Genomic DNA, 25,239 nt, shown 5'->3' on the forward strand with positions numbered 1-25,239 from the left:
AATATATATAATTAAGCTGTCATGTTAAACGAAATTACAAAAATTCAACATTAAATACCTTAATTATTTTCTTGTTAAGTCAACGTTAACATAGTTCATACAATTTATGTACTATCGATCATATCCAGCTAATCCAGTTGGAGAGGTTTTTTAATTTTTCAGTCGATCGTTAATATTAGGAAATTAATATCTTTCGTTAATTTTATTTTATTTCTGTAGTAAATTTGTAAAGAGCAACAACGCCAATTCGATTGCTTGCCTTTTCAAGAGCAGCTACAAATTTTAATGAAAATAAAATAATAAATTTCAATACGAAACGTTAGTCACCTCCATCATACAAGTGAAAATCTATACGAATATTGATAGAAAAATTGGATAGGAATTACTAAAAAAAAAATTGAAACAACTTATTATGTTTTATGATGACGTCAATTGAAATAGTAAAAATACTTTGGTTACGAATGTATAATCAATGTTTGAACGCTGCTGCTATCGAAGAAAATCAAAATAGAAAATTGTGTAAAATTTAAATATTACTTGATGTTAAATGAATCAGCAATTTAAGATGTAAAATAACCACTTATGTACTTATATTATTAAAAAAATATATGATTAATTTATTAAAATGAATTCGGTAAAAATTAATTTAATCATCTGAGGTAAAATTTATTAATTTATTGAATTTTGCACGATTGTCCCTCATCGCGAATACGTATCGCTAAATTTTCTTCGCTTTTTTTACTTTTTTTTTTTTTTTTTTTTTTTTTTTTTCCTTCCCACTTCAATGAAGTGGCTAGATCAAATGTATATATGTTTTTGAACATATTTTTTCAGAATTTAAGATTCTATCCTAAGTTAGAGGCCGAGGACTTTAATTAAATGATAAAAATGTTAATAAATATTGTTTTAAATAAACCTTAGTAAAATAATAGTCAATTGGCAGAAATTAATCATAAATTTTGAATATATGCATAAACGTATTCACGAATGTACGAAGTTTGATTTATTATATTTTCAATCGAATGCGCATTTGCTTTTAGCCTTTTTTTGTTGTTGTTTGTTTTTTGTTTGTTTTTTGTTTTTGTAATGAAAAAGATAAAACTTTTATTGCTTATGTAAACCGCATCTCTATATATACTCGCGTATTCTATTAGACAAAAAAAAAAAAAAAAAAAAAAAAATAAATAAATAAATATATAAATAAAAATCCATGGAATGTAAAAGTTTTGTATTTAATTTGAAAATACCTTTAACAGGCAAATACGAAAGTTTGCGTGCAACATAAGAAATATTAAAAAGTATTTTATTTGAAATGAAGGAACGAAGGAGAATGTTTATATAATAGCTCGGCGAACGAACTATAGTTTTATAAATGTTGAGGAAGCAATGCAACCTCCAAGTTATGAGACAAAATCTAGAAATTTATAGTCCCGTACAAAACAGAGAATAAAGTCCGTAAAAGCCTCAACCATTGCACGTACAATTACAAAAATTTCACCCAGAATCCATTTTTCTTAATAAAAAGTTCGCAAAGCCACGTAGGCAATACAGGAACGCGCGGTGTCGGATTGGAGCGCCGTTTAGTTGGAAAGGATCCAATTTCTTTCTATCCTTTCAGCGACCTCTCTCCTCCTCCCCCTCCTCCTCCATTTCCCATCTCCCTCTGCCAACGTCTGCTAGCTCCCTCCCACTTCAAACCTGTCAATTCTACCCATCCACTTCAGGGCTGTTTTTAACATCTGAAAATTTGCACTCGACGCCCGTCCGCAGGCTTCGACAACTATTACAAGAGTCTCGTGCCACGCCTCGGCCGCGAGTGCGAGGGAGTACACGAGCGCAACGTCCCTCACAGCACGATACCCGGCAAGTACGTCAATTGCCGGAACGTCTGGTTCCGGGAGTTCTGGTCCCAGCACCACAAGTGCACCTTCAGCTCGACGGAGACGAGCGCGCGGCACTGCACCGGAGCCGAGGAGCTCGTCGATTACAAGCAGGAGGGCCTCGTCCCCTTTGTTGGTACGTACTGACCATTGGCTTTGCGCTGGGAAATCCCGATGAAATGGAGTTTTCACGAGGCCGAGGGTGAGTGATTATTGCGGATGCTCGTGGCGCGGTCGGCGACTATACTCTAAAGCTATTTTGCGGATTTATGCGCAACGTCGGCGTTCGGATGATATTATTTTTCGGGAGCTCGAGTATGCCGATAGATAAAGGATATTAACGAGTGAGGGGCGAGTCTCGAGCTCACAGCTAATTTATCATTTCGAACTAATTCCCAAGTCCTTGCTAAATACCTATCGATCAAATAAACTTAACTTTATAATAATAAGTTAATAAAATCGCAGACGTCGATATAACTAGCAATGTTATCTGTAGTTGGCCGGCGCGTCGCCTCAGTCAGGCCGCGGCGAGAAGTTTCGGGACGACGAAGTGAATGAGCGAGAAGCGAAAAAGGGATGCTTTATTATAATGAATCGATTAAAAACTAAGGGCAGATACGCGTAATATATTTTCTCCAAGGGTCCGTGTTCATACGGGCATGCAGCGCCGCTCGGAAAAACCGTGAATACAAAATGCCTGCTGTTACTGCAACCGCAACTGCAACTGCATTTTCACGTAAACGACATTTATTAAAAACGCAATAATAGCTTTTAGCGTGTAAAATATTTATTTTTTTTTTTGTTGCTGTCGCGCGCGTAGCTGTATTTGGAAATTTTGTGCAAGTGAATGATTATTTTTCTAATAATAAGTATGATGATGAGACTAATCGACGGAAATAGATGCTTCGACGACGTTTTTCTAAAGACTTTCTTCTGTACGTGTCGTAATCGTTATTAATCACATTCGTTATAATGGCCACAACAGACTAAGCAAGCACAATGTCGAGACATATTTTCAATTAAATTCTACATAGATAAATACATAAATATTAGACTATTATATTGTAATTTCAGAATATGAATTGTCGATATCGCCTCACGAGTATACTTGCTTCAGACTTAACTGAAGTTTGACTTTATAACTCAAGTAATAAATAAGTGAACTTAATATGCTTTTTCAGAAACTGATATTAATGCTTGATTAGATTAATTATTAAACATTTCGCTTATTTTAACGAATCAAAAATTTAAAAGGAATAAAATTGCAATTATTACACTGAGAATGAAATCCATTTAACTACATTTTAAATATTTCACTACGTTCAAGAAACGTTCATTCGTCTTAAATATGATAAGATTTGATTTAAATTTAGTGAATATAGACTTACACAAAAAATTGGTGGTATATTCTCCAAATAGAATAAGATTGAAGAGCGACTCGAAGAGAAAGAGAGAGAGAGAGAGAGAGAGAGAGAGAGAGAGAGAGAACGGAAGCAAAATTGGATTGAAAGAAGAAAATATTCATTTTCTAAGTATTAAGTTTCACATTTTGTGAACATTTTTTTCTTAATTTTTCTTACTTAAAGACTTTTCCTATAAATCTCTGAGGATAAATACGAAACTACTGTAATCATTATAATTGGTAAACAAAAACTTTAATAAAAAGAGTTACTACGAAATTGTAGTAAGCACATTGTTATTCGTACGGATATAAATAAATTCACTCAATTAACACTCACTAATAATATTAAAGCCCTATGATTTTTTGTTAAAAAAAAAAAAAAAAAAAAAAAAAAAAAAAAAAAAAAAAAAAATTCACAAATATTTGAAATTATATCAAAATATCAAAATTGCAAATGATTTAATTTCATACAATGTATTTTCTATCAGTGGCTTCAATTATATTGGAAATTCTCTCTGTTTGCGAACCGAACCTATTTAATCATTTAACCAATTCCCACTTAAATGTAAAAGGCCTTGATGATGATGCTTACGCATGCAACAAATGCTCTTTATATTCAAAAGCAAGACTTGGAGATACAAAGAGGCAAGCAACCGTCCATTGCCTAGAAATATCGAATAATTATTTCAAAATGGACTATTCACAAAGTGTAATCATATTTCCGAGTTATTTGCTGCTTTCTTAAGTAATGTAATTTACAACTCTATGATTTATAGATTAGGCTCTAGATACATAAATTTTTTAATTCACATTTTTCGTATAAATATTATATTAAACATTTTCAGAATAATTTTTTATCGGCAAAAGTTCATACTCTTAGCACATCGACACTCTATGTAATTTTCTCTTAATCTATCCATAATCTCTTCACTAACTATAGACTTTTTCTGGTTAATTTAATATAACCCTTCCTTCTTCATTTTTTTTTAGCAACGAGTTATTTTACTTTTCAGTATTCCTACTGAAATCCTATATGTTGGTCCATTATTAACCGTTGTAGCAAGTTTTTTTCTTCTTTTTTATTTATTTATTTATTTTTTTTTTTTTGAGCATGATGATCTACATAATTCAATTACCCTATTAGATAAAGTATAGAATTCCCCCATTTCATGATTATATAATACCCATATACTTCACTTCCCATATTCGCTTCTATCTCGACTATTTTCCTCTATTTTCCAATATTCTAAATTCCCATTCTTTAAATTTTGAATAAACGCCTATTCATCATGTATAAACAATTATCAGTAATATTATTGTCATAAATTGTAACTTCTAATTACCTCGCAACTATTTAACAATTTATTAAATAAAAATTAATTATTTAACAGTTTATTAGTAGATTCAAAGTTGATTAAAATACATTTTCCGAATATATGTACCTGCTCATTTGCTTTCGTATTTAATTAAAATTGCATATTATTATTATTATTATTATTGGTAGTAGTAGTAGTAGTAGTAAAAGTAGTATTAAATATTGAAATTTACTTACCTTATTACTTAATATTAACATCCAGTAAATTATATATTTTTACTTCATAATTTCGCTTACTTCCTGCAATACTTTAAAATTTAACATTAAAATCTTGAATGTTCAATTACTTTATCAATATGAACTTATTTTATATGCTTTTATTGAAACTCATTTATCTATATATATATATATATATATACAATTGAATTTCTTAACTTAATAAAACTTGGGTTTTTTTATCCTAGTATGAGAAAAATTCATCAAATAAGAAAGATAATAGCTCAATATCTTATTTCAATATGTCACAGATATTAATTCATTGTTTGTTATAAAATAGTTTCTCGTATTCTTATTGTTTATAGTCTTCTTCATTGACATTTTTTAAAGATATATTTGATTTACTATAATAAAAGTTCACTATCCAAAGGCTAAATAGATCGTATACTACTTAGTGAATCTCTCTAATTCTGTCGGTCTAACTCTTTTAATTAATGCTCAATCACTTGCCAATTTATTAAGTTAATATTTACATTAATAATCTTAATTTACAATAATAAATTAATATTTTTATTTCAAAATCTAGGTCACTCGAATACAATCCAATAAAATGTAGAATAAAACTTTCTATTATGGATTAAGTAATTATTTATAATATATTTATATATTGAATATAATTATAATTATATATCTTATAGTTAGTTTTAAATATTAATATAAACAATTGGGATGTTAATTTAATCCTTAGATTTATTTAAATTTTAACTTTATAAATTGAGGATTATAAAATAGAGTGGTAAAAAACGAAAAATCGTTTACTTAAATACAATTTCAAAAGAATTGATGAACTTTGTGTGGATTTAAAAAAAATATTCGTTAAACGGATTACAGTAAATTATGTATTATATAAAAAATAATTATAGAAACTAATAACATTTAATAATTTCGTAATGAATTTACTTACTTAATTCTGTTTCATTTACTTTTAATTTATTGAATTCTCCTTTAAATGTGCATTCTTCAAGATATTTTATCATAAAACATCTTTCTGCATATTAGTATTTATACGCACTTATATCGCACTTGTAAATATTTTATAAAGCACAGAAATAATTACCTTATCCAATAATTATGACATTTGTTGCCTTTAATATTCTTGTTTCATTTTAAACAGGTGTCTCCTTTACTATATTCTGCTATTATTTTACTCTGCTAACAATTCGCTTTTCGAACTATTTAATTAGCTTTACTTTACTGTTAACTTCATTTTTTCGCGAATCGTGCTTTGCTATGAACATATCAAAAATATTACCACTTCTCGAACTTACCTATTAATCATTTCATTATGATAAATCAACAATTGAAATAGATTAGATATAATTTGGTAACTCTAAATTATCAAATACATCAAGCATCTTTCATTATTCAGTCAAATGTTATTTCCTTTTTAATTTCCAACATACTTCTAATTTTCCTCTAATTATTTGAAACTGGAAGAAACATAATCATTGTTTTTTTCAAAATGGAATGCATAAAATTTTTTTATAAACATTTGTTTTGATGAGCAACATACACATACTTCTTAAAATATCTGACTTAATAATTATTATTTAATAAATCAATATCTTTTAAATTATGACTAAGTCATGATAATATGAAATTCTTATGTAAACCAGAAATTTGTATCTATCTTATAAATTAAATTATATCACAGATAACAATGTTATAATAATCATTTAAAGTATTGTTTTGGCACAATTACTGTTACCTTTCAGCTACAAATACATTTTTGAATAAGTTATATTTATTTTACTGTATAGTTTTATATACACACACACACACACGCACACATGCATATGCATATATATATATATTTATATACATCTACTAAAAACTTGAGATATTATTATCTTCGTTTTCATTATTATAATTGTATATATATATATATATATATATATATATATAAAATGGAATATATTAATTATCTATTACACATATAAATTTCCTTAATATAATGAATATTGTCAATAGGTGGATTGTATAATTTATTTATATGTATGCATGTACACTTGATTGAAAATTTAATTAGACTTTGATGAGACACTTATAATAGATAAGATATATTTGTACTATTTATATTTATATACTAAATCATAATTAAAAATAAATTGCGCACATAAAATATTATACAATATACAACGATAATTAATATTATATCTCGAGATACTATATATTATATAGTGATTTAATATGTTAAAATCAAATTCTAATAATTGAACAAGTTGAGACTATTATTATTATTATTATTATTATTATTATTATTATTATTTTGATCTTTCCGTAAAATGTGTAACATTTATTTACATAATTTATCGTAGCAAATTTTAAATTTTGTAATTTCCAATTAAATAACAGAGTATAAAAATATAAATTTTGTTAATTTATTCGTTAAAATATTAAATTGCTATTAAGAACTATATATAGTAATGGGAAAAATTAAAGAAAAAATTTAAAGATTAAATTATGATAATAATAATAACATCATATTGAATTGAATTTTAGATTAATTATAATATAAAATTAATGCAAATAAAAATAAACGAAAAGTGTTTGTTTAATTCTAAATCGAGTTTGAGAATGAAATTAAAAAAACATAACTAATAGCATATACGAATAACAACATAATGAAAATGTTTTTTATGCAACCGCTTACTATTGGTATAGTAAGTCAGATTTTGGACGTTTAGCATATGTGTGTGTGTGTAACATTTGTTAATAGATTACAATATACACATTACATTACATCGATATGTTATCTATTCTATGTAGAAATGCATTGGCCATAAACGTAATTTATTCATGATTGGCTTCATCGACAAGCCATACACTTTCTAAATTGCCTCCGTTTATTTAATTTTATAATATAAATACAAATTAAGTATACTTAGCAAAAAAAAAAAAACACACACACACACACACACACACACACACATGAATTATTTAATTAGGCAATATAATTATAAGTTTTACATAGAAAGTGGGAATGGCCAAACTGTAAACCATGTGTGATCCTTATCTTAAAAATAAACTTTCGGGATTTCACTATAAATTAAGCCCATTGGTGTGTACTAACTTTTTGCAGCGTCAGAGTTTGGTGTAAAGTGTTTTTTATGCTCTTTTAAGAGCGCAATAAATTTGGCTGAGGCTGAACAATGTCCGGATTGCGGTGGCACTCGCTATCAGGATGCTTAGACCGTCCAGAAAAATACATAAATATATAGCGAACGTTCAACTTTTCAACTCCAGCAGAATCAACAGTCGAGATAAAGAAATGGCCGCTGTTGATTAGGGTATTAATAAATCGCTTTGCTTTCATCCCTTAGCTATTCTCAATACATATACACTCAATTTTAGAATAGTGACAATCAATTTAGTAAGATAGTAATTATAATATGAAGCTGGAAAAGGTAAATTTCCTTCACACATTTCCCTGCCAATCCGATTAAAGTTATCCACTAACAAATCCCAATGGCTCGTACTTATTTTGTTATTTCATTTTCCGACGGTTAGCAAAATTCGAAAATGCAATCCATTAATTATATTAACGGAAATAAAAATTAAATATAATTCACGTATGGAATGTAAAGACGATTGGCTTCGATTACATACAATGAAATGAATGCTCGAGTGAGAGTCGACGAATTCAAAATTTATGCACGATTAACAATGTTTTTCATGAGTTCAGTTGATAATGAAAAATTTGATATTTTATGATAACGATGTAATTGTAGAAAATATTTAATCAAATAATGCTGTCAAAAGTATACGCGAATAAGGAATTTTTCAAAGCACAAGTAATAAGAATAATGCGAATAAGGAGAAAGAGGGAGGATCGATTATAGAAATCATCCGATTATAATCGATAGTACTAACTATGGCGTACATATGTAAATGTAATAATACAAGAGACGATTAGCCTATTGACACACAAAACTATCATTGAATTATGTTGGGAAGATAGGTGGTAAGATATAATTTTCACGCTTATAATCCAGCGAATTAATTGCACGAACGTGTGCGTAGGTACGAAGTAAAGATTTATTAACTGTGCATAGACATACGCTGTCCTTTAAAATAATACTCGCATAAAGGATATAAATCTTTGGTTATCGTTCGAAATGTGAAGGATTTTTAATTTTGAATGCTGTAAGCCTATGATGAGTGGGAATGGGGAGGGCGAAAGTGACAGTAAATGTGAGATTTGCATAAATGGTCGGCATGACGATGTCCGACAATATTCTTTGTCTGATTAAATAATGAAAATTTTCGAGTAATCTCCATAAGTATTTTCATTTTAAAGATACGCACTCCTGTCATAAATCACTATTTCGGCTAATAAACATTTCATATCTAATAAACATTCGATCTATACACACATTTTGCAATTTAACGTTTTTTCACAAAGCAAATACAGGTATTTCGACTTTCTTTCCTCTTCCCTTCAAAGCAATGGAACGCATCGTACGGTCGAACGACAACATCACTTCCACTTGATTTTTCCGCTTCCATGTAAATCAATTCTATAAGAGGCGTGTAATAATTATCACCTCTTCCTTTTTACTCTGTTCATATGCACGTGCACGTGCACGTGATTGGCTAATCAATAAATAACAGTAATGTAAAACGGCATGGACGACCACAGTAACTCTACTATCGCGCTCGAGTTCCCAATTTTTGAGTGCACTGAACCGCAGAATGCGCGTCACGTTTCCCCGTAAAAAGACGTGCAATACGAATTCACCATCCAACGTGGAATACATGAGTATGCTTGTAACGCAATCCCTTACATCCTCGACATCAAAGTCATAAACAAATGCCCGAGCATGCCGCTCCAAGTTCTCCATCGGGCATCAATTTCCATAAGTGCAATCCTAGTTGCAAAAATCTTGATGCCGCGGGTCGATAAGATCTAGGCCGATCGGGCGGCGCAGTAACTTAACTAAGCAGCGACGAACTGCACTGCTCTACTGTTCCAGCGGACGCCGTTTACGCGATGGCGCACGGGGTGCACAACGTCATCGATGACATCTGCCAGACGGAGCTCCTCGATGGCCACCACCTCTGCGAGAAGCTCAAGCCCGCGCCCCAAGGCCAGCAGCTCCTGCAGTACATAAGGAACGTCACCTTCGTTGGTGAGTCCAAGACTTTGTCAGCCACTCGTTAAGTCCAACCTCGGTTCCGTTAATGCGAAATGCTCCTTATTTACCCCGCGCTTACGTGTCCCGATTCCACTATTCGCTCGCTTAATCCTACATGCTACGATTGTTTACTCCTCGCGATATCCAATACATTGTTTACCGCATTTCGAAATAGCAGCGGGAATGCACAAACCCCTTCGTCGAGTGCCCCCCCCCCTCATCATCATCATCATCATCATCATCATCATCATCATCATCATCCAACCACCCTAGATTTATCAATTACGTCGTGTGGTCGATAATTAGGCTTTCGAACGAATGTTTGGCAAATATTGCATGAATATTCGTTTCGTTATATGGCCGTTAGTGGAGATTAGTGTAAACGGGGAGTGGAGCTTTTCGTTCATTACCATTGACTTTAACGATTTTCAATTGGACGGCGAAGTAAATTGTGCATTATCGTTGTGCGAACGAAGTTGAGACGCTTTAATCAATCGTCAACTTTCGTTTTTAGTTTTTAGTTATTGCCGAAACTGCCCTTACGTACGTCCCGACGCTATCATAACTATTTATATATAAATAACGACCGAGGCAATTTATCATATAATTTCACATTATAATTCATAGAATGCAAATGCTTTAAGCGGGGTGAGTAAGACGAGTGAGTGTACATTGAAACATTGCATACTCTATTCCTTAGTAAAGGCTTGTCTCGGTAACTCGGTTTCTTTCTTCATTCAAATGAAATTATCAAGCCAAGCAAATTCGAAAAACAAGTGACTCTCTAGCTACTCTCGCCCCAACTTTCATTTAATTCTAATGCTAATTCTAATTTTTACGCTACATTGGCTTTGAATAACGTTAATGCATCATTCAAGCAAATTACAAAGAAACGCAATTTACATAAAGATAATGGATCATTAAATTGCTATTGAGGCGCGAAGAATCAAGTGTCTCGCGTTTGAATCGATCGAATTACTTTTGTCCAAATTAAACTTTTTCATGATGTCTTTCATTTAACGAATACACAATTTCATTCAATTTCGTGTCACATACGTACGTACATTACGTTAACTCGCAAACGCGCTCGCCTACACATTCTTATCATTTAACAAAAGTAGAATAATTTTTATAATTAAAAAGAACAACTAAAGTTACAATAAATAAGAAATTTTTAAATATTTTCGTTTTTCCACGCTAAATTCTTCCTCGGAATACAAAAATAAAGTTCTTGAGAATTTTCAATGAAATTTGAATACATTTTCTAGATATTATATTACATAATATCTTAGAAAGAGCAACGCACTATTAGATTTATAGAGCGCATATTTTTTTATATACTCAAATTCGGGAATACTTTTTAAAAATCAACAGCCATAAGCGTCAGAATTTTACATTACGCCTTTAGAGTTTTATAAATTTTAAGCATTGATCTTAATTAAAGAGAATAAATAAACTTATTGCATTATTGATATCGTGATATTTTTTATGCTCCCGCAATACCATTATTAGCCTCTCTTCTTCCTTGCAACTTCTCGCATACAATAATAATTATAAATAATCGGCTGAAATCTTTTGAGTGAATTTTCGCATATCTATATATGTATGTATGTATGTATGTAGGTATGTATGTATGTATGTATTCATGCATGCATGCATGTATGTATGTATCTACTTACGTACGTATGTATGTATGTATGTGCATGCAGATTTTTTTGTTGAAAAAAAAAAAGACAAAAAAAAACAAAACAAAACAAAAAATAATAGAAGATGAAAGAAAGAAAGAAAGAAAAAATCATTTTACCGTGGAAAATCAAAGCAGAGTCCGTTTTAAATCTTTAAACCGTCCCCGCATTACGAATACCAGGAGCGTCGGTAATTTCTTCAAGGAGAATGGGAGAGCTGTAATCGTAAGTCGAGGGAGGAGCCGCCGACGGGCAGAGGCGATTCGTTCGATTATTTGTAAAATGATCGACGGATTGGCAGGCGCCCACTTTGTCCATTATTTTCAAACGTCTTTATCGAAAGAGTGGGGGGGGGGGAGGTGCGCCCATCGGTCCCTCAACAGCCACTCGTCATCGCAATGTATAACGATCGCCCGTGATGTCGTTTCTGCGCGCGCGAACGTCGGCTACGGAGCCTTGAAGAGTCGAGGCAAAATGGAGCCTCCGGGAGTCACGCGACCCTCGAAAAGTAAGCGATCGATCGGGTCTACATAGATACGCGATGCTCCATCCCTTAAGCGACTACCAGCCGCGACGAGTCCTCTGATAAATGATTGGCAACGATAAGAGCCTCCTTCTTCGCTCTATTCATCGAATCCCCAAGGTCGCCCGACGAAATTACGTGGCTCTCGGTGGAGATAATAGGACGACGGGCGTCCTTTGCTTTCAGGCCGGCAAGGAACGGAAATTAAATTCAACGCCGACGGCGACGCTTACGGCTATTACAACATTTATCAGTACCAACGAGGCGAAGATGGCCGCTACAATTACACGCTCATTGGTTCCTGGAGGGAGAGGTGAGTGCTAATGTCCCTAGCCCCCCCCCTCCCCCACGTCTACCTTACCCTTACTCCTCCTCCACCTCCTCCTCCTCCACCTCCTCCTCCTCCACCTCCTCCTCCTCCACCTCCTGCTTCCAAGCAATCGCGTGAACGAGTGAGACAGCGTACGTTAATGCCGCAGGTTGGACCTCGTGATAAACATGACGCAGTGGGTGACGGGTACGGGGGAGCAGCACGTGCCCAGGAGCATATGTAGCGACGACTGTCCCCTCGGCCAGATACGCAATTTCCAGGTGAGTGCTTTACGTCGCATCGCTTTCATCGTGTGCCGTGGCCGATCTTTTTCAATCATCGCGTCATCCTCGAATTTTCCCGTTTATCGCCCGACTTGCGACAAAGGCGGGAAAAGATCGTTACGCCGGGGGCTTATACACGGTCCACTCGGCCACGATAGCGCGCGACCCGACCGTGATTTTCATCTCCGGATTCTCTTCGTTGGGCTCTCATTGTGGTTAAATCATTAAGTTAATGCCAGGCAAAAATCAACTCTCGATAACGTAAGCATTGTGCGGGAGCATAACCGGCCCTGGTGATTAATCGTTGCGTTCCAATGTGCTTTCAACGGCTCCCTTGCACAATGGAACTTTTTAAATGTAAGTCAATAAAAATACTAAACAACGACAAAGCCATTCGAATACTTGATATATCGCGTTCAAAATAAACAAAAAATAGAAAAAAGAAAAAAAAATCCCAACGGGACACTCTAAATTTAATAAAGTATATTCATTTATTATTTATTTTTATTTTTATTTTTTTTTTTTAATTATTCGTTACCGCTGCCATTATTATTAATGGTAATTTTTGTCCGTTTAATCGTGCGTGCAAAATTGGACTTTCTTAATAAGAACGGCAGGAAGTTTAATAGCGGGAGGATTAAAAGATCGTATTGACGATCGGATAGTGTCGTGGCATAATAACGTGGACAGCAAGTTTTGGGAAATAAATGCATGGCTGTAACGCAACGAGAAGGGCATTTTCAAATTTATACTAGTAGTGGATATTCTCTCGAAAGCCATTAAATAACTGCTAAACTAAAAATATGAAAGTACGAAGCGACAAGCGGCCTATATTTCTTGGGTAGTAATTATTACAGGGGTTATATCATTTAATAACAAACTGGTGGTAGAATACGGGCTCGAGATAATATTTTCGAGAGTATACAAGCTATAACCTCGTATCAAATTTACATTCAGTGGAGTGCAAAATTTGGAAATTAGGATAACACTCGCCTCTTCCCACCCCTCCTCCTCCACCTCCTTTTACAGCCAACCCAGCCCCATCAATAGCAACCGAGGCCGGTAGTCCAACCCTTCCGCGATACGGCGTGAACGCCTTCGTGAGATTTGCTTGTTTCCTCTCGTCACGCTTCCTCTATTTCGGCTCCCTTCGGTAATCTCCTACATCCCCCCCCCTTACTCGCTCGGCGGCATTGACTCGCCGGCAAGCGCACGAAAGACTACACAAGCCTTCTTGCACGAAATCGATTGCTTCTTCGCTCGCACCTACCGAGCCGCCAGCACCGACCACATGACCAATCCAGCCCCCCCCCCCATCTCTCTCTCTCTCTCTCTTTCTCTCTTTCTCTTTCTCTCTCTCTCTCTCTCTCTCTCTCTCACTCCCCACCCCATCAAATTCACGCCCGTGCGTGTCTTTCCCAGAAAGTGCAAAGGGGTCACGTAATAAAAGTGAGAGATGAAGAGAGAGACAGAGAGAGAGAGAGAGAGAGAGAGAGAAAGAATGAGAGAGAGAAAAAGTGGGAGCGCACAGCGGGATGAGAAAGGCTAACACAATGGCCCGGGCATTGGGAGAAACCAGCAGAGAGGAAGAAGCAAAGTATCTCAGCTACGATTCCATTTTACCTCCTCACAATCTCACGAGAGCCCCTCATCTACCACAGGCGTACAAAACGTGCACGCGTGGGTGTGACTGCACGCAATATAACTAGGACGGTTCTCTCTCGATTTTTCGTCCCCACGCCACGGCATCACAGCTATCTTTCATTTTCACTCCGGACCGACCGTTACGAGCCTCGTGTATTCAAGAAATGAGACTGCGCGAGAAGAGAAATGACTCCAGATATCTTTTATTAACGCTTCGACGATCTTACAATCTCGAAAACGTTACTAAGGATGAGTGAGAAATGATGAGCAGCCGTTCTGGGCTTAAAGTGCCGTAGCTTGATCAAACACCGATCCCTCGTCAGAAGACAAAAAAAAAAAACAAAAAAGCAAAAAAAAAAAAATACGTTACAAGTACTACGACCAGCTGCCTGTACATTCGATTATTATCCGAAATTCGTCGTCTCCGTGCATCCTAATCAAAATGTCCTCCATAAATTTCCTCCCGAGACTCTCTATCGAGTAGCATTCAAATACACAGGGCATCACAATGAAACACAACGAACCTTCTTAGCTGATTACAAATATCGACGTCTTCCGCTTACCCACCCTCCGAATTCGCTAATCAAGTAAATTTCACAATTCTCGGCTACGTAGCAAAATATTAGATTTACATTAAACTCCCATCATATTTCGCATACCGGAGATTAGCGCTGCGATTATACTCGACTCTATGAAAATTCTTATCTTTCGCATATACGCGATCTTCCGCGTTATCGTGCGCCATCTATGCAAACAACTTCCAACGCACATAAGTGCCCCATACTTTGAGAATCTTATCGTAAAAATCGGCAAATGTCGTATATTAGAATCCCCGGTGGCGTTAAAATTTTTTTGTCCTACGAGCTGGCAATACAACGTCAAAACCATCGGGCCAAACATTTTCCTCCTTTCAGCCTGGAAAATCGAGGAACCGAAAGACGGCCATTAAAAGTATGTGATGTAAAATAGAATAAAAAAGACGAGTCTTCGCTATCGCAACGCGGAAGATGCTTTATCATTAAATACTGGCGCTTAAAGTGGCCGCCGACGCACCGTTAATTAGATAAATGACCGAAATAATGAAAAATTGCGGCCCCCCGACCATGGCATTCTTAAACATAGCCGAGCTCCCGGCGATATTTACAAGACTCGACGACTAGCGAATTCTGCGCTGCCCCGAACGATTAATTTCGCTCCGTCCTTACGAGCCCTACACTTTACCACTTTACTCAGCAGCACGCGCTCCCCCCCCCCCCCCCGCCCTTCCTTCCTTCCGGCCACGGTGAATTATTCGAAAACTCAAATACAGCAACGATTTCTCTTCGAGTAATTATCACTAGCTCGGCCCTGAGAGCGCGTGGTGGGACGGTCGAGGGAGGGGGGTTAGTGGGGCAGAGGGCGGGGAAGACGGAGGGAACTGGGCCGCGGTATATAGTTGGCCAGCTTGTTCGGCTCGCGAGCTGGTGCCCCCGGTGGTACGGCGGTGCGGTAGGGGGTTGCGGGGGTGGGCGAGCGGGCGATCGGGCGATCGGGACAATGGGAGAGCAACATAGATGCAAAAATCGAACAAAGCGCGGCTGGGAGCAGAGGATGGGGAGAAAGGGTAGTCCGACTGCACGCGTGGCCTCGTGTGTTCCCCAGGAGCCGTGCTGTTGGAGCTGCGTTGCCTGTCGCGAGGACGCCTACGTGTTCAACGACTCCTGCCACAGATGCCAGCCGGGTTTCGCCCCGGACGTCACCAAGAGCCGCTGCATCAAGCTCTCGGCTGAGGTCATCTCCTGGACGAATCCCTGGGCGATCGTGCCGCTGGGCTTCGCGGCTATCGGCATCCTCGGCACCATCTTTACCACCGCCATCTTCGTCATGTGAGTGGCTTAGGGTGTGTGTGTGTGTGAGGGGTGACGTGGTGTGGGGCGGTGGGTGGGGTGGGGGGCGGGGGGGCATCGACTTGGCAGCCCTCGCGCCTCAATTGATGGCGCGAGGCTGATGAGGGAGGCGTCGTCACTCGACTCACTCTTACCACCGCTGATTGTGCTGCAATTTTATTCAGCGATAAAGAGCGCGTAATCGGCCGGGGACGACCTCGGATTTAACAATAATGCGAATCAAAATACACTCGTACGGCGCCGTCGGTACTCGATTCGCCGCCATTCTCATCCTACGCGCTTATTATCATCGGACTTTTATTCCACGCCCATTGATTTTCGATTACTCGCGCACGCGAAATATATTATTCCCGAAAAATTGCAATTATACCTAATAAAATTAATGTCGCGCGAGCAATAATAATTGATCGGCATTAATTGATTCGTTAATGTTGTTGCTCGTCTTGTGCCGCTGCCGTTATTATTGCCGTCGTTACTATGCCGTCGTTACTATGCCGTCATCATCGGCATCACTGGCATCGCTGCCATCTACATTATCATCATTCGTTTTTCATCGTCATCGTCCTCATTATTATCATCCCAAATTATTATCACTATTATCACTATTAACACTATTATCGCTATTATTATTGTCGTTGCTATTATCGTTGTTGTTGTTGTTGTTGTTGTTGTTGTTGTTCATTATTTATTGTCATTGTTATTTTCAGCCATCGGTTTCATTATCGCCTTTAATTACGGCCTTATCCTCGATTACATTATTTTTCAGGGCTCGTTTGGCCCCGTAATCATAAACTACCCAAGACCATTGCGGTCGCCGAAAAATAAAACACCTTAACGGCGCGTTAAAAGAGTCGGCTCGAAATTTATTTAGAATAATGCGTAAAATGAGCTGCGAGTGATAGCGCGTGGAGATAAAAATAAAGGGGCTACGGGATGAGCAGCGGGATTGGAAAATGGTACGCTCGAACATGATATTTGATAGTGCACATAATATTGTAATGTACTTTTCAATGTAACTCGCAATTATAATGAAAGGGATTTGTACGCTTTAGTCGCTGTCGTCCGAATATGCGTAATAAATCGAGTGATAGACCGGATGGACGTAGAGCGTATTGGAGCAGTCGTGTGTCGAGTCGTCCGGCTCCTGTGGACGTCGTGTACAGCGTATGCTCGTGTAGAATGTGTATAACGGTTGGCCGTGTGCAGGGGCGCTGGACCGGCATTCGGCAGCGTCACGTCGTTCAATATACGAGACCGAGCGAGCGCCTGTCAGAGACTTGAGCTTGTCCGACCTCGTTTTTATCGTTCTCCTTGATCGATAAATTAGCCGAATTACCTGAAAGAGCCACCTCGGGATGCTACAGCTGATTCTGCTCTCGGGTATTTGGTGAATTTGACAGAGTCGTCTTGATATTTCAATCCAGTCCTCCTCACACTCTGTCGTCGTCTCTATTGTCATCATCATCGTCGTCGTCATCGTCGTCATCGTCTTCATCGTCATCATCGTCATCATCGTTATTATTATTATTATTATTATTATTATTATTATTATTATTATTATTATTATTATTATTATTATTATCATCATCATCATCATCATCATCATCATCATCATCATCATCATCATCATCATCATCATCATCATCATCATCATCATCATCATCATCATCATCATCATCATCATCATTATTATCATCATTATTATTATCATTATTATCATTATTATTGTTATTGTTATTATTATTATTATTATTATTATCTTTATTGTTGCTGTTGTTATTTATTATTAATTATTATTGTCACTATTCGATAATCTGCTCACTATAATACAGACTGATTGGATTCGCTCCGATCCTCGCACGCTTCATTCAACGGGCCACTTTCCTTGGCGCATTTCACCGTTAAGACCTTTCCGCGATCTTCTGCCCTACTTAACTCATTGCATTTAATATAAGTGGGTCACTTTCGTTCGATTCGTGACAATCTGCCGACGTCTTTTCGTCTATTCGACTATCTTTCTTCGACTTTCAAACTCTCTATTTTACGCGATCAAGGAATGTGTTTCTGATTTATTTGCTGATTTAATACGGACAGTTTATTGTGGAAAATGGGACCCATGATTGGTGATTACGCTACCGTCCCAACGTATTTGAGATATCACTTCGTTACATTGTATTCTATTTTTATAAATGGAGTAAAGTAGCCATATTTATTTCGCATTGTAAACGTAAAAAAAAAATAAAATAAAATAAATAACAAAACAAAACAAAGAAAATGGATGGTGGAGAAGGGGGAGCGAGGGGAAATTGTACTATTGGGGGAATACGGAAATGAATAAACTCTATGGATTTCGAAGTTTTCGATGGAACGGCAGTCTCGAAGGAAGAAATAATATCGTACGTAAGAAATAAGAATTATTATGCCAATATTATATATCGTGTACTAGGTACATAACGCCGTGTACATACGCGCATTGATCTTTACATTTATTGCTGAATCGTGTGCAATATAATATCAGTTGCACTCTATCGTGAACGGCAACCATTGATTATTTTCCCGTTTTTATATACTAATCGAAGTGAAATAAACGTGTTTGTAAGAGACAATGATAAATAGCACATCATCAACTATCGTATGCCTTGCTCTGATAACCAAAGGCGATATCAATCACAAACGACATGTACATATAAAGAGGTTATTTTGTGATCACATTTATAACAGATACGTTTGGAATTGTAGCATATGTTGCATATTATGTAAATCAAACTGTATACACATAGAATAAATTGAAGGGAGAATAAAGATTTTCTTTCCATTAGATAGGATTGTACATGCAATATGGTACTTTTTAAAACGATTATTATAAATCGTGTACTCACAAAAAACTATCGATATGAAATTTTTATTCTTTGGGAAAGATTGATTTCTTCGCAGCAGCTAAGCATTCGATGAAGAATTCGTATTATCCATTATGTATTAAAGAGTCTTATAAATATTATAAGCAGCAATGTGTTGTGGGTGACAGACATAATAAAGTATGATAATTTCACTATGGAATAATCTCTCTGACGGCTCAATAGATTTTGCTCAAGCAATATAATCATTATTAATGAATTTCAATGAAAGATTTTTCACTATAATCGATATGTTGTTTCATCGATAAAGTATAAATTTCATTTTATAGTCTATCACGATATTTACAATAATATCAAAGTTGGCTTGAGCTCAACTAACGGACTTTCTTTTTGTTCGTTTATTCTGTCTTTTACGAAAATTTTTCACCCTTTACAAAACTTTGCAATCTATTGTGAAAAAACTAATCTATTGAATAATAATTTTCAAATGTCGATTGTCGTATCGTAACATTAGACCCGAGCATTCCTTACAATTAATTAACACGGCTGGATGCAAAGTTCCAAAGGTATAAAAAAATCTTTCTCTAAAAGAAACATCGATCGAACGTATGAAGTACGATCTAGAACGAGCTAATGTTTTCACTTCAACGCTTTGTACTACCAATTTATTCGTCTCAATGAGTCATAGAGTCGAGCGATTGACACTAACCTCGTTGCAAACATAAATAGACAACCGCATAGAGTACTTCTCAATACACGTAATGGAGAGGAATTATAAATATATGATAATACACTTTCTAGAAGAATCAAAAAATGTATACAATCGTTTAAAATAGAAAGAATCTTAATCGGTTCATTCGAGATGTACTAACTCCAAGGAATAAAAATAAAAGTAATGGCATGTTGGAGAATTACGTATAAGCGCTCACTGTAAAATGTTCTTGTTACTCTTTTTTATGATACCATATTAAATGACGAACAATGATCCGACAAATGAAGCAAGTAAAGTGTGAATTTCTGTACTCATTAATGTGAATATCATTAAATAAACATTTTTTCAGAAATTAACTATAATTGGTTAATTATAATGAATTATCAGTATGATAACGTTGATATATTATACTGTTAATAAAAATACGACTACGCGTAGACGGATTTCTCTCTCTCTCTCTCTCTCTCTCTCTCTCTCTCTCTCCCTCTCTCTTGAAGGAAAAACTTGTTGAAAAAAAAAAAAAAAAAAGGAAAATGACAGTAATAAAATAACGACATTTGATTAAAAATTTATTATAACTTCGATAACGAGAAAATCTCGGTAAATTATACTTGCAAATATATAAAATAATCTTTATAGCTGTAAATAGAGGAAAAAATCAGAATGCAAATAATCTGAAAATATGAAAAAGGTCTTAAGTTAATGACATTTATAAGAAAACTTGGAATCTGTAACATTAGTTGCCGAACATTTTTTATTAATCTAGATTATTTATTACGATATTTTAATGTTTAAATCATTATTCGCTGGCCATTATAAACGACTTATTTACGAGATTGTTTTTCGAATGTTCGCGTGCTTATCGACGATCATAGCAACTCGAACTTTTTAGCTGCTGGACCACATAATGAAGTTGCCATCAATGCAATTGATGTCATTTCGATATTACTCGATATTTTAAATAAAATTCAAATATATATATATATATATATATATATACATATATTTTTTTCATACGACAACAGTCAAAATAAAATTATATATATATATATATATATATATTACACAAATTTCATAAAATACAAGGATCAAAAAAGGGTTCAAAAGTTTTCCAAGCCTTGAGTCGAATAATTATGTAATTCATCTTCTCGTTGAAACAAGTAGAGGAACAATAGACCAATCCAGCTAATTCTAGCGTCTGCATTAGCTGCAGGGCAAACCTTGTTGTGAATGGAAACTGACTGCAGCCAAGAAAGTCTTGTGCATTTAAACGCGATACATTTGAGCGGGACACACATTGGTTGTGACAGAAACGCGATGTTCAAATAAGACTCGAGCTTTAATAATAATAATTAGCCGAGGAATGTAGAGTTTGCTCGAGCCGTACGGCTTCCATCTAACAAACCAACTAATTTATATAAAGGCGTATGAAAGCGTAGAGGGTCGGGAGGTTGGGCCCGACGAATGAGGGAACGAGAGGTCGTAAGAGGGCGAGGAAGAGTAACGAGTTGGTACAATAATCTAATTGGTTCGCTCGAGCACAGATTCAACCGCACCCCGGTGATAATGGCCTCGGGACGCGAGCTGTGCTACGTCCTCCTCGTCGGCATCCTCTCGTGTTACCTCATGAGCTTCGTGATACTGAGCCGACCGACCAAGTGGAACTGCACCTGCCTGAGGATCGGCCTCGGACTCTGTCTGAGCCTCTGCTACAGCGCCATACTAACCAAGACCAACCGCATATCAAGGATATTCAATCAGGGCAGGAAGAGCATCAAGCGGCCCTCTTACACATCGCCCAAGAGCCAAGTTGCCATCTCTGTCGGTAAGTGTTGCACCGCTGGAGTCTCAGCGATGCCCAGTGGACGAAAACGTACTTTCAATTATCCCTTATCCGTTGAACATTAGCAGACCGAGCATTATCTTATCCTCGTCTAAATAAATCGATGCGATTTAAGAATGGGGAAAAGGTAGGAGGGGGCACCGTTTTTTCAACTACTTTACGCGACTTTACAATAAGCATTCCGATAACTCTCCCTCGTATATAATTAGAATATGCTAATCATCTTGCTTGGTGGAGCAGAAGATAAAGAGATATGAGGCGTATAGCCTATAGGGCCAGCAGCCACATTGTCTTGCATTTAATTTCGATCTGGTTTAAATTTTGATGGGGTGGTAGGGATAGGAAGGATTGGAATTGCGATAATGGGTAGGGGTAAGTGGGAAGGGGGAGGAGATATGCGTGAGATATTCGCTAGGAAGGTGTGATATTTTTATTTCTATTTCATCTTTTTGTTAATAGTAATTGTGTTGTAAAGTGTAGAACGTGTATAGAATTGATAGAAACTTCATTTCTCATCTTAATAATCTACATTTTACAGCCATTTTATAACGACAATATGCAGTAAACTTTATAAATTATAATCTTTTATTATCAGAATAATATCTGCATTAAAATAAATATTATTCAGACATGGAAGCGTTAGATAAAATTTTATTCGCGTGAAAAATAACAATGATAAAGTAAATAAATTATTCACATGATCGAGATAAAGTTCTTATAGAAAACTCTACTAGCAAAAACGGCATCATAAATAATATTCAAGCATATACATGTCAAAATAATGTTTAAAGGTTGTAATATAAGAACAAAGTTAAAGAATACGGCAAGTTACATGAAATTGATTCTGCTTCTTTATAACGTGAAAATATCTGTGTTCTTTTATTATTTTTCTTATATCGTGCATAAAAATTCACGTGAAAATAGTGAAAATTCTATTGTAAATTTGTCATTAATATAATTGAATATGTTGAATAAAACAAAATCAAAAGTAACGTAATTTACATGGACGTATCATAGTTATAAATCATTCCATATCATAATATTTTAAATAATTGCATTCGGATACACGAAAACATTATCATTCTAACATTCGTAGAAATTTTGCTCCGCAGCATTTGAATTTAAATACAAACCTTAATTTTTCATTAATTTATTATTCATATATTTTTCATAAATTCATTAATTTAATCTTAAAGCTCGTCTGTAAAATTCTATACGAAATAATACATAATTTAAAATTTTCTTAACTCAATATTATTTAATGTTTATTTAAGTTCTTGCTCGTATCAAGATAAAATATTGAAATTTCAATGGAAAAAAGGTATATTTTAAGTCAAGTGCAATTATATTATAATTTCGATATTCAAATAAACATATTTTATGTATATGCGCGTGCGTGCGTGCGTGCGTGCGTGTGTGTGTGTTTGTACACTTTATTATTCACAATAATTAAAATAATTTATTTAATTGACAGTTATTTATAATTATTACGTAGATTTCATATTACTAATTTGAAATATATTATGTACATAGTATGCTTGTAAATATTATAAGCTTAATAAAGCTTTTTTTTTGACTTATTACGGATACGTCATTTGTTATTAATAGTAAATTCAGTAGCCTGTAAACTCTGAACTTCTATCTGATTCTCCTGTACTTGTACGAATAAAGATATCCAACAAAATATTTAATACAAAAATAACGGAGAAAAGTTATGTAATGAATTTAAGAATACATGCTGAAAGTTTCATCGTTGCCCATTGAAATTCCAAGTAGAAGTAGAACTTCGGCAATTCAAAAAATAAGTTTTCCGCCGCAGTAATTCAAAAATACGATATCGTCTATAAATCAAGTTAAAAAAATAATACAATACAAAATATTTCGCAGTTGGATTAATTTTTCAGTGACGTCTCATCAGGCGGAATTTCGCGCTCCTACAAAATGAATGAGCCAACATAACCATAACTTAACAGACCGGATAGTTATGATTATCGTGCATTCGAGTGCAATTAATGCACTTGAAAATATAATATGCTTATTGCTTGGTCAAAAGCGGACGATCAACCCCCCCCCCCCTCCCTGCCGCGTTCAGTTCCCCTTCCATCCGCCGCGTCCCTCATCATCATGGAGATGCGCGTTCGTCAATAGGGAGTCGTATTAATATAAAAATTCGTGATACTTTGCCGAATCAATCAAAAGCTCCTCCCGTTCCTTAAGCTGTGACACTCGACGAAGAAAAAGTCTTTGGAACAGCTCGACTGTACTTTCATTTCTCATCCACCTGCCCCCTCATCCCCACAATCCACACGGAATTCCATCGTATTATTTGAGCGCGATCAATCATTGGCGAAAAAAAAAACTCCAAGCCAATGCTCTCTCGTCCCCCCCCCCCCCCCCCCACCCCCCCCCCCCCCCCCCCCCACCCCCACCCCAACCCAATCGCAACGCGCCCAATACGACTTTTAAGCTCCGAGTCCGACTCCTACCGGGGACACTTGTCGGGTCCCCTCGGGGGTGCCGTTACCCCCATCTCAAACCATCGTACATCACAGCCGTCCGCAGGCATCACCTCGGTCCAGCTCGTCGGCGCCATTATCTGGTTGATAATCGAGCCGCCGGCCATCAGCGAGATCTACCCCTACCCACTTACGGCGGTCCTCACCTGCCGCGTCTCGACTTTCGCCCTCATGATGTCCCTCGTCTACAACATGCTGCTCATCCTCATGTGTACCCTCTACGCCTTCAAGACGCGCAAGATACCGGAGAATTTCAACGAGGCCAAGTACATCGGCTTCACCATGTACTCCACCTGTATCGTCTGGCTCGCCTTCATACCCATTTACTTCGGCACCAACAACGATTATAAGGTAACGCACTTTGGACACGGCCCCGTCACCCACATATCCAACTCCGTAAAACGCGATGTTTTATGCTTGCCTGTCATTTGTAATTAGCCGCGTGAGCGGAAAATGGAGGCGATATTGCCGAGGGAGCCGAGGGTAATGGGGAATGCTCCGATGGCCGTTTAATTATACTTTGTTTCGCCCGCGACTAACGTTACAAATTTAAACGCTGAAATTGAAAGTCCTTTTACCGGTGTACGTCGCTACGAATCTCTGCTGGCTGAGCCGAAATATAATTATTTTCCGATTACTACTAACGGCCTAATTAGTCTCGTATTTTGAGAAAATAAAAATATCGAGTATAAAATCTAATCTCGTGTATTGTAATTTCTTAAATTATCGATTGATTGGCGCTAATATGCTTTATAAGGAGAATATAGGACCGAAAAATTTGTGCTAATTAGTGAAAATACGCGAATTTTTAGCGACTACCGACACTTACATGATGAAAGTACTCACAAAATATTAGCGATTAAATATATTTAATTTCACGCAATACTAACTAACGACGCGAATATGCAACAGAAATAAAATAATAATATAAATAAAATAAAAAATTTTTAAGCAATTCGTGTTAGATGTT

At 36.0% G+C, this 25,239-nt stretch overlaps 1 protein-coding gene across 1 annotated transcript in view; it reads left to right on the forward strand.

The window, feature by feature from the left end:
* The window catches only part of LOC105362395 (metabotropic glutamate receptor 7), a 62,317-nt gene that overhangs the window by 33,071 nt on the left and 4,007 nt on the right, over positions 1–25,239 (forward strand). The window contains exons 7-13 of the mRNA XM_011499835.1: positions 1,771–2,016; positions 9,850–10,005; positions 12,406–12,532; positions 12,699–12,810; positions 16,099–16,322; positions 21,455–21,735; positions 24,316–24,620. Of these exons, the coding sequence (XP_011498137.1) occupies positions 1,771–2,016; positions 9,850–10,005; positions 12,406–12,532; positions 12,699–12,810; positions 16,099–16,322; positions 21,455–21,735; positions 24,316–24,620 (1,451 nt within the window). The remainder of the gene's footprint in view (positions 1–1,770; positions 2,017–9,849; positions 10,006–12,405; positions 12,533–12,698; positions 12,811–16,098; positions 16,323–21,454; positions 21,736–24,315; positions 24,621–25,239) is intronic.

This window comes from Ceratosolen solmsi, unplaced genomic scaffold, assembly GCF_000503995.2.
Source record: "Ceratosolen solmsi marchali unplaced genomic scaffold, CerSol_1.0 scaffold35, whole genome shotgun sequence".
In the NCBI taxonomy this organism is placed as follows: domain Eukaryota; kingdom Metazoa; phylum Arthropoda; class Insecta; order Hymenoptera; family Agaonidae; genus Ceratosolen; species Ceratosolen solmsi.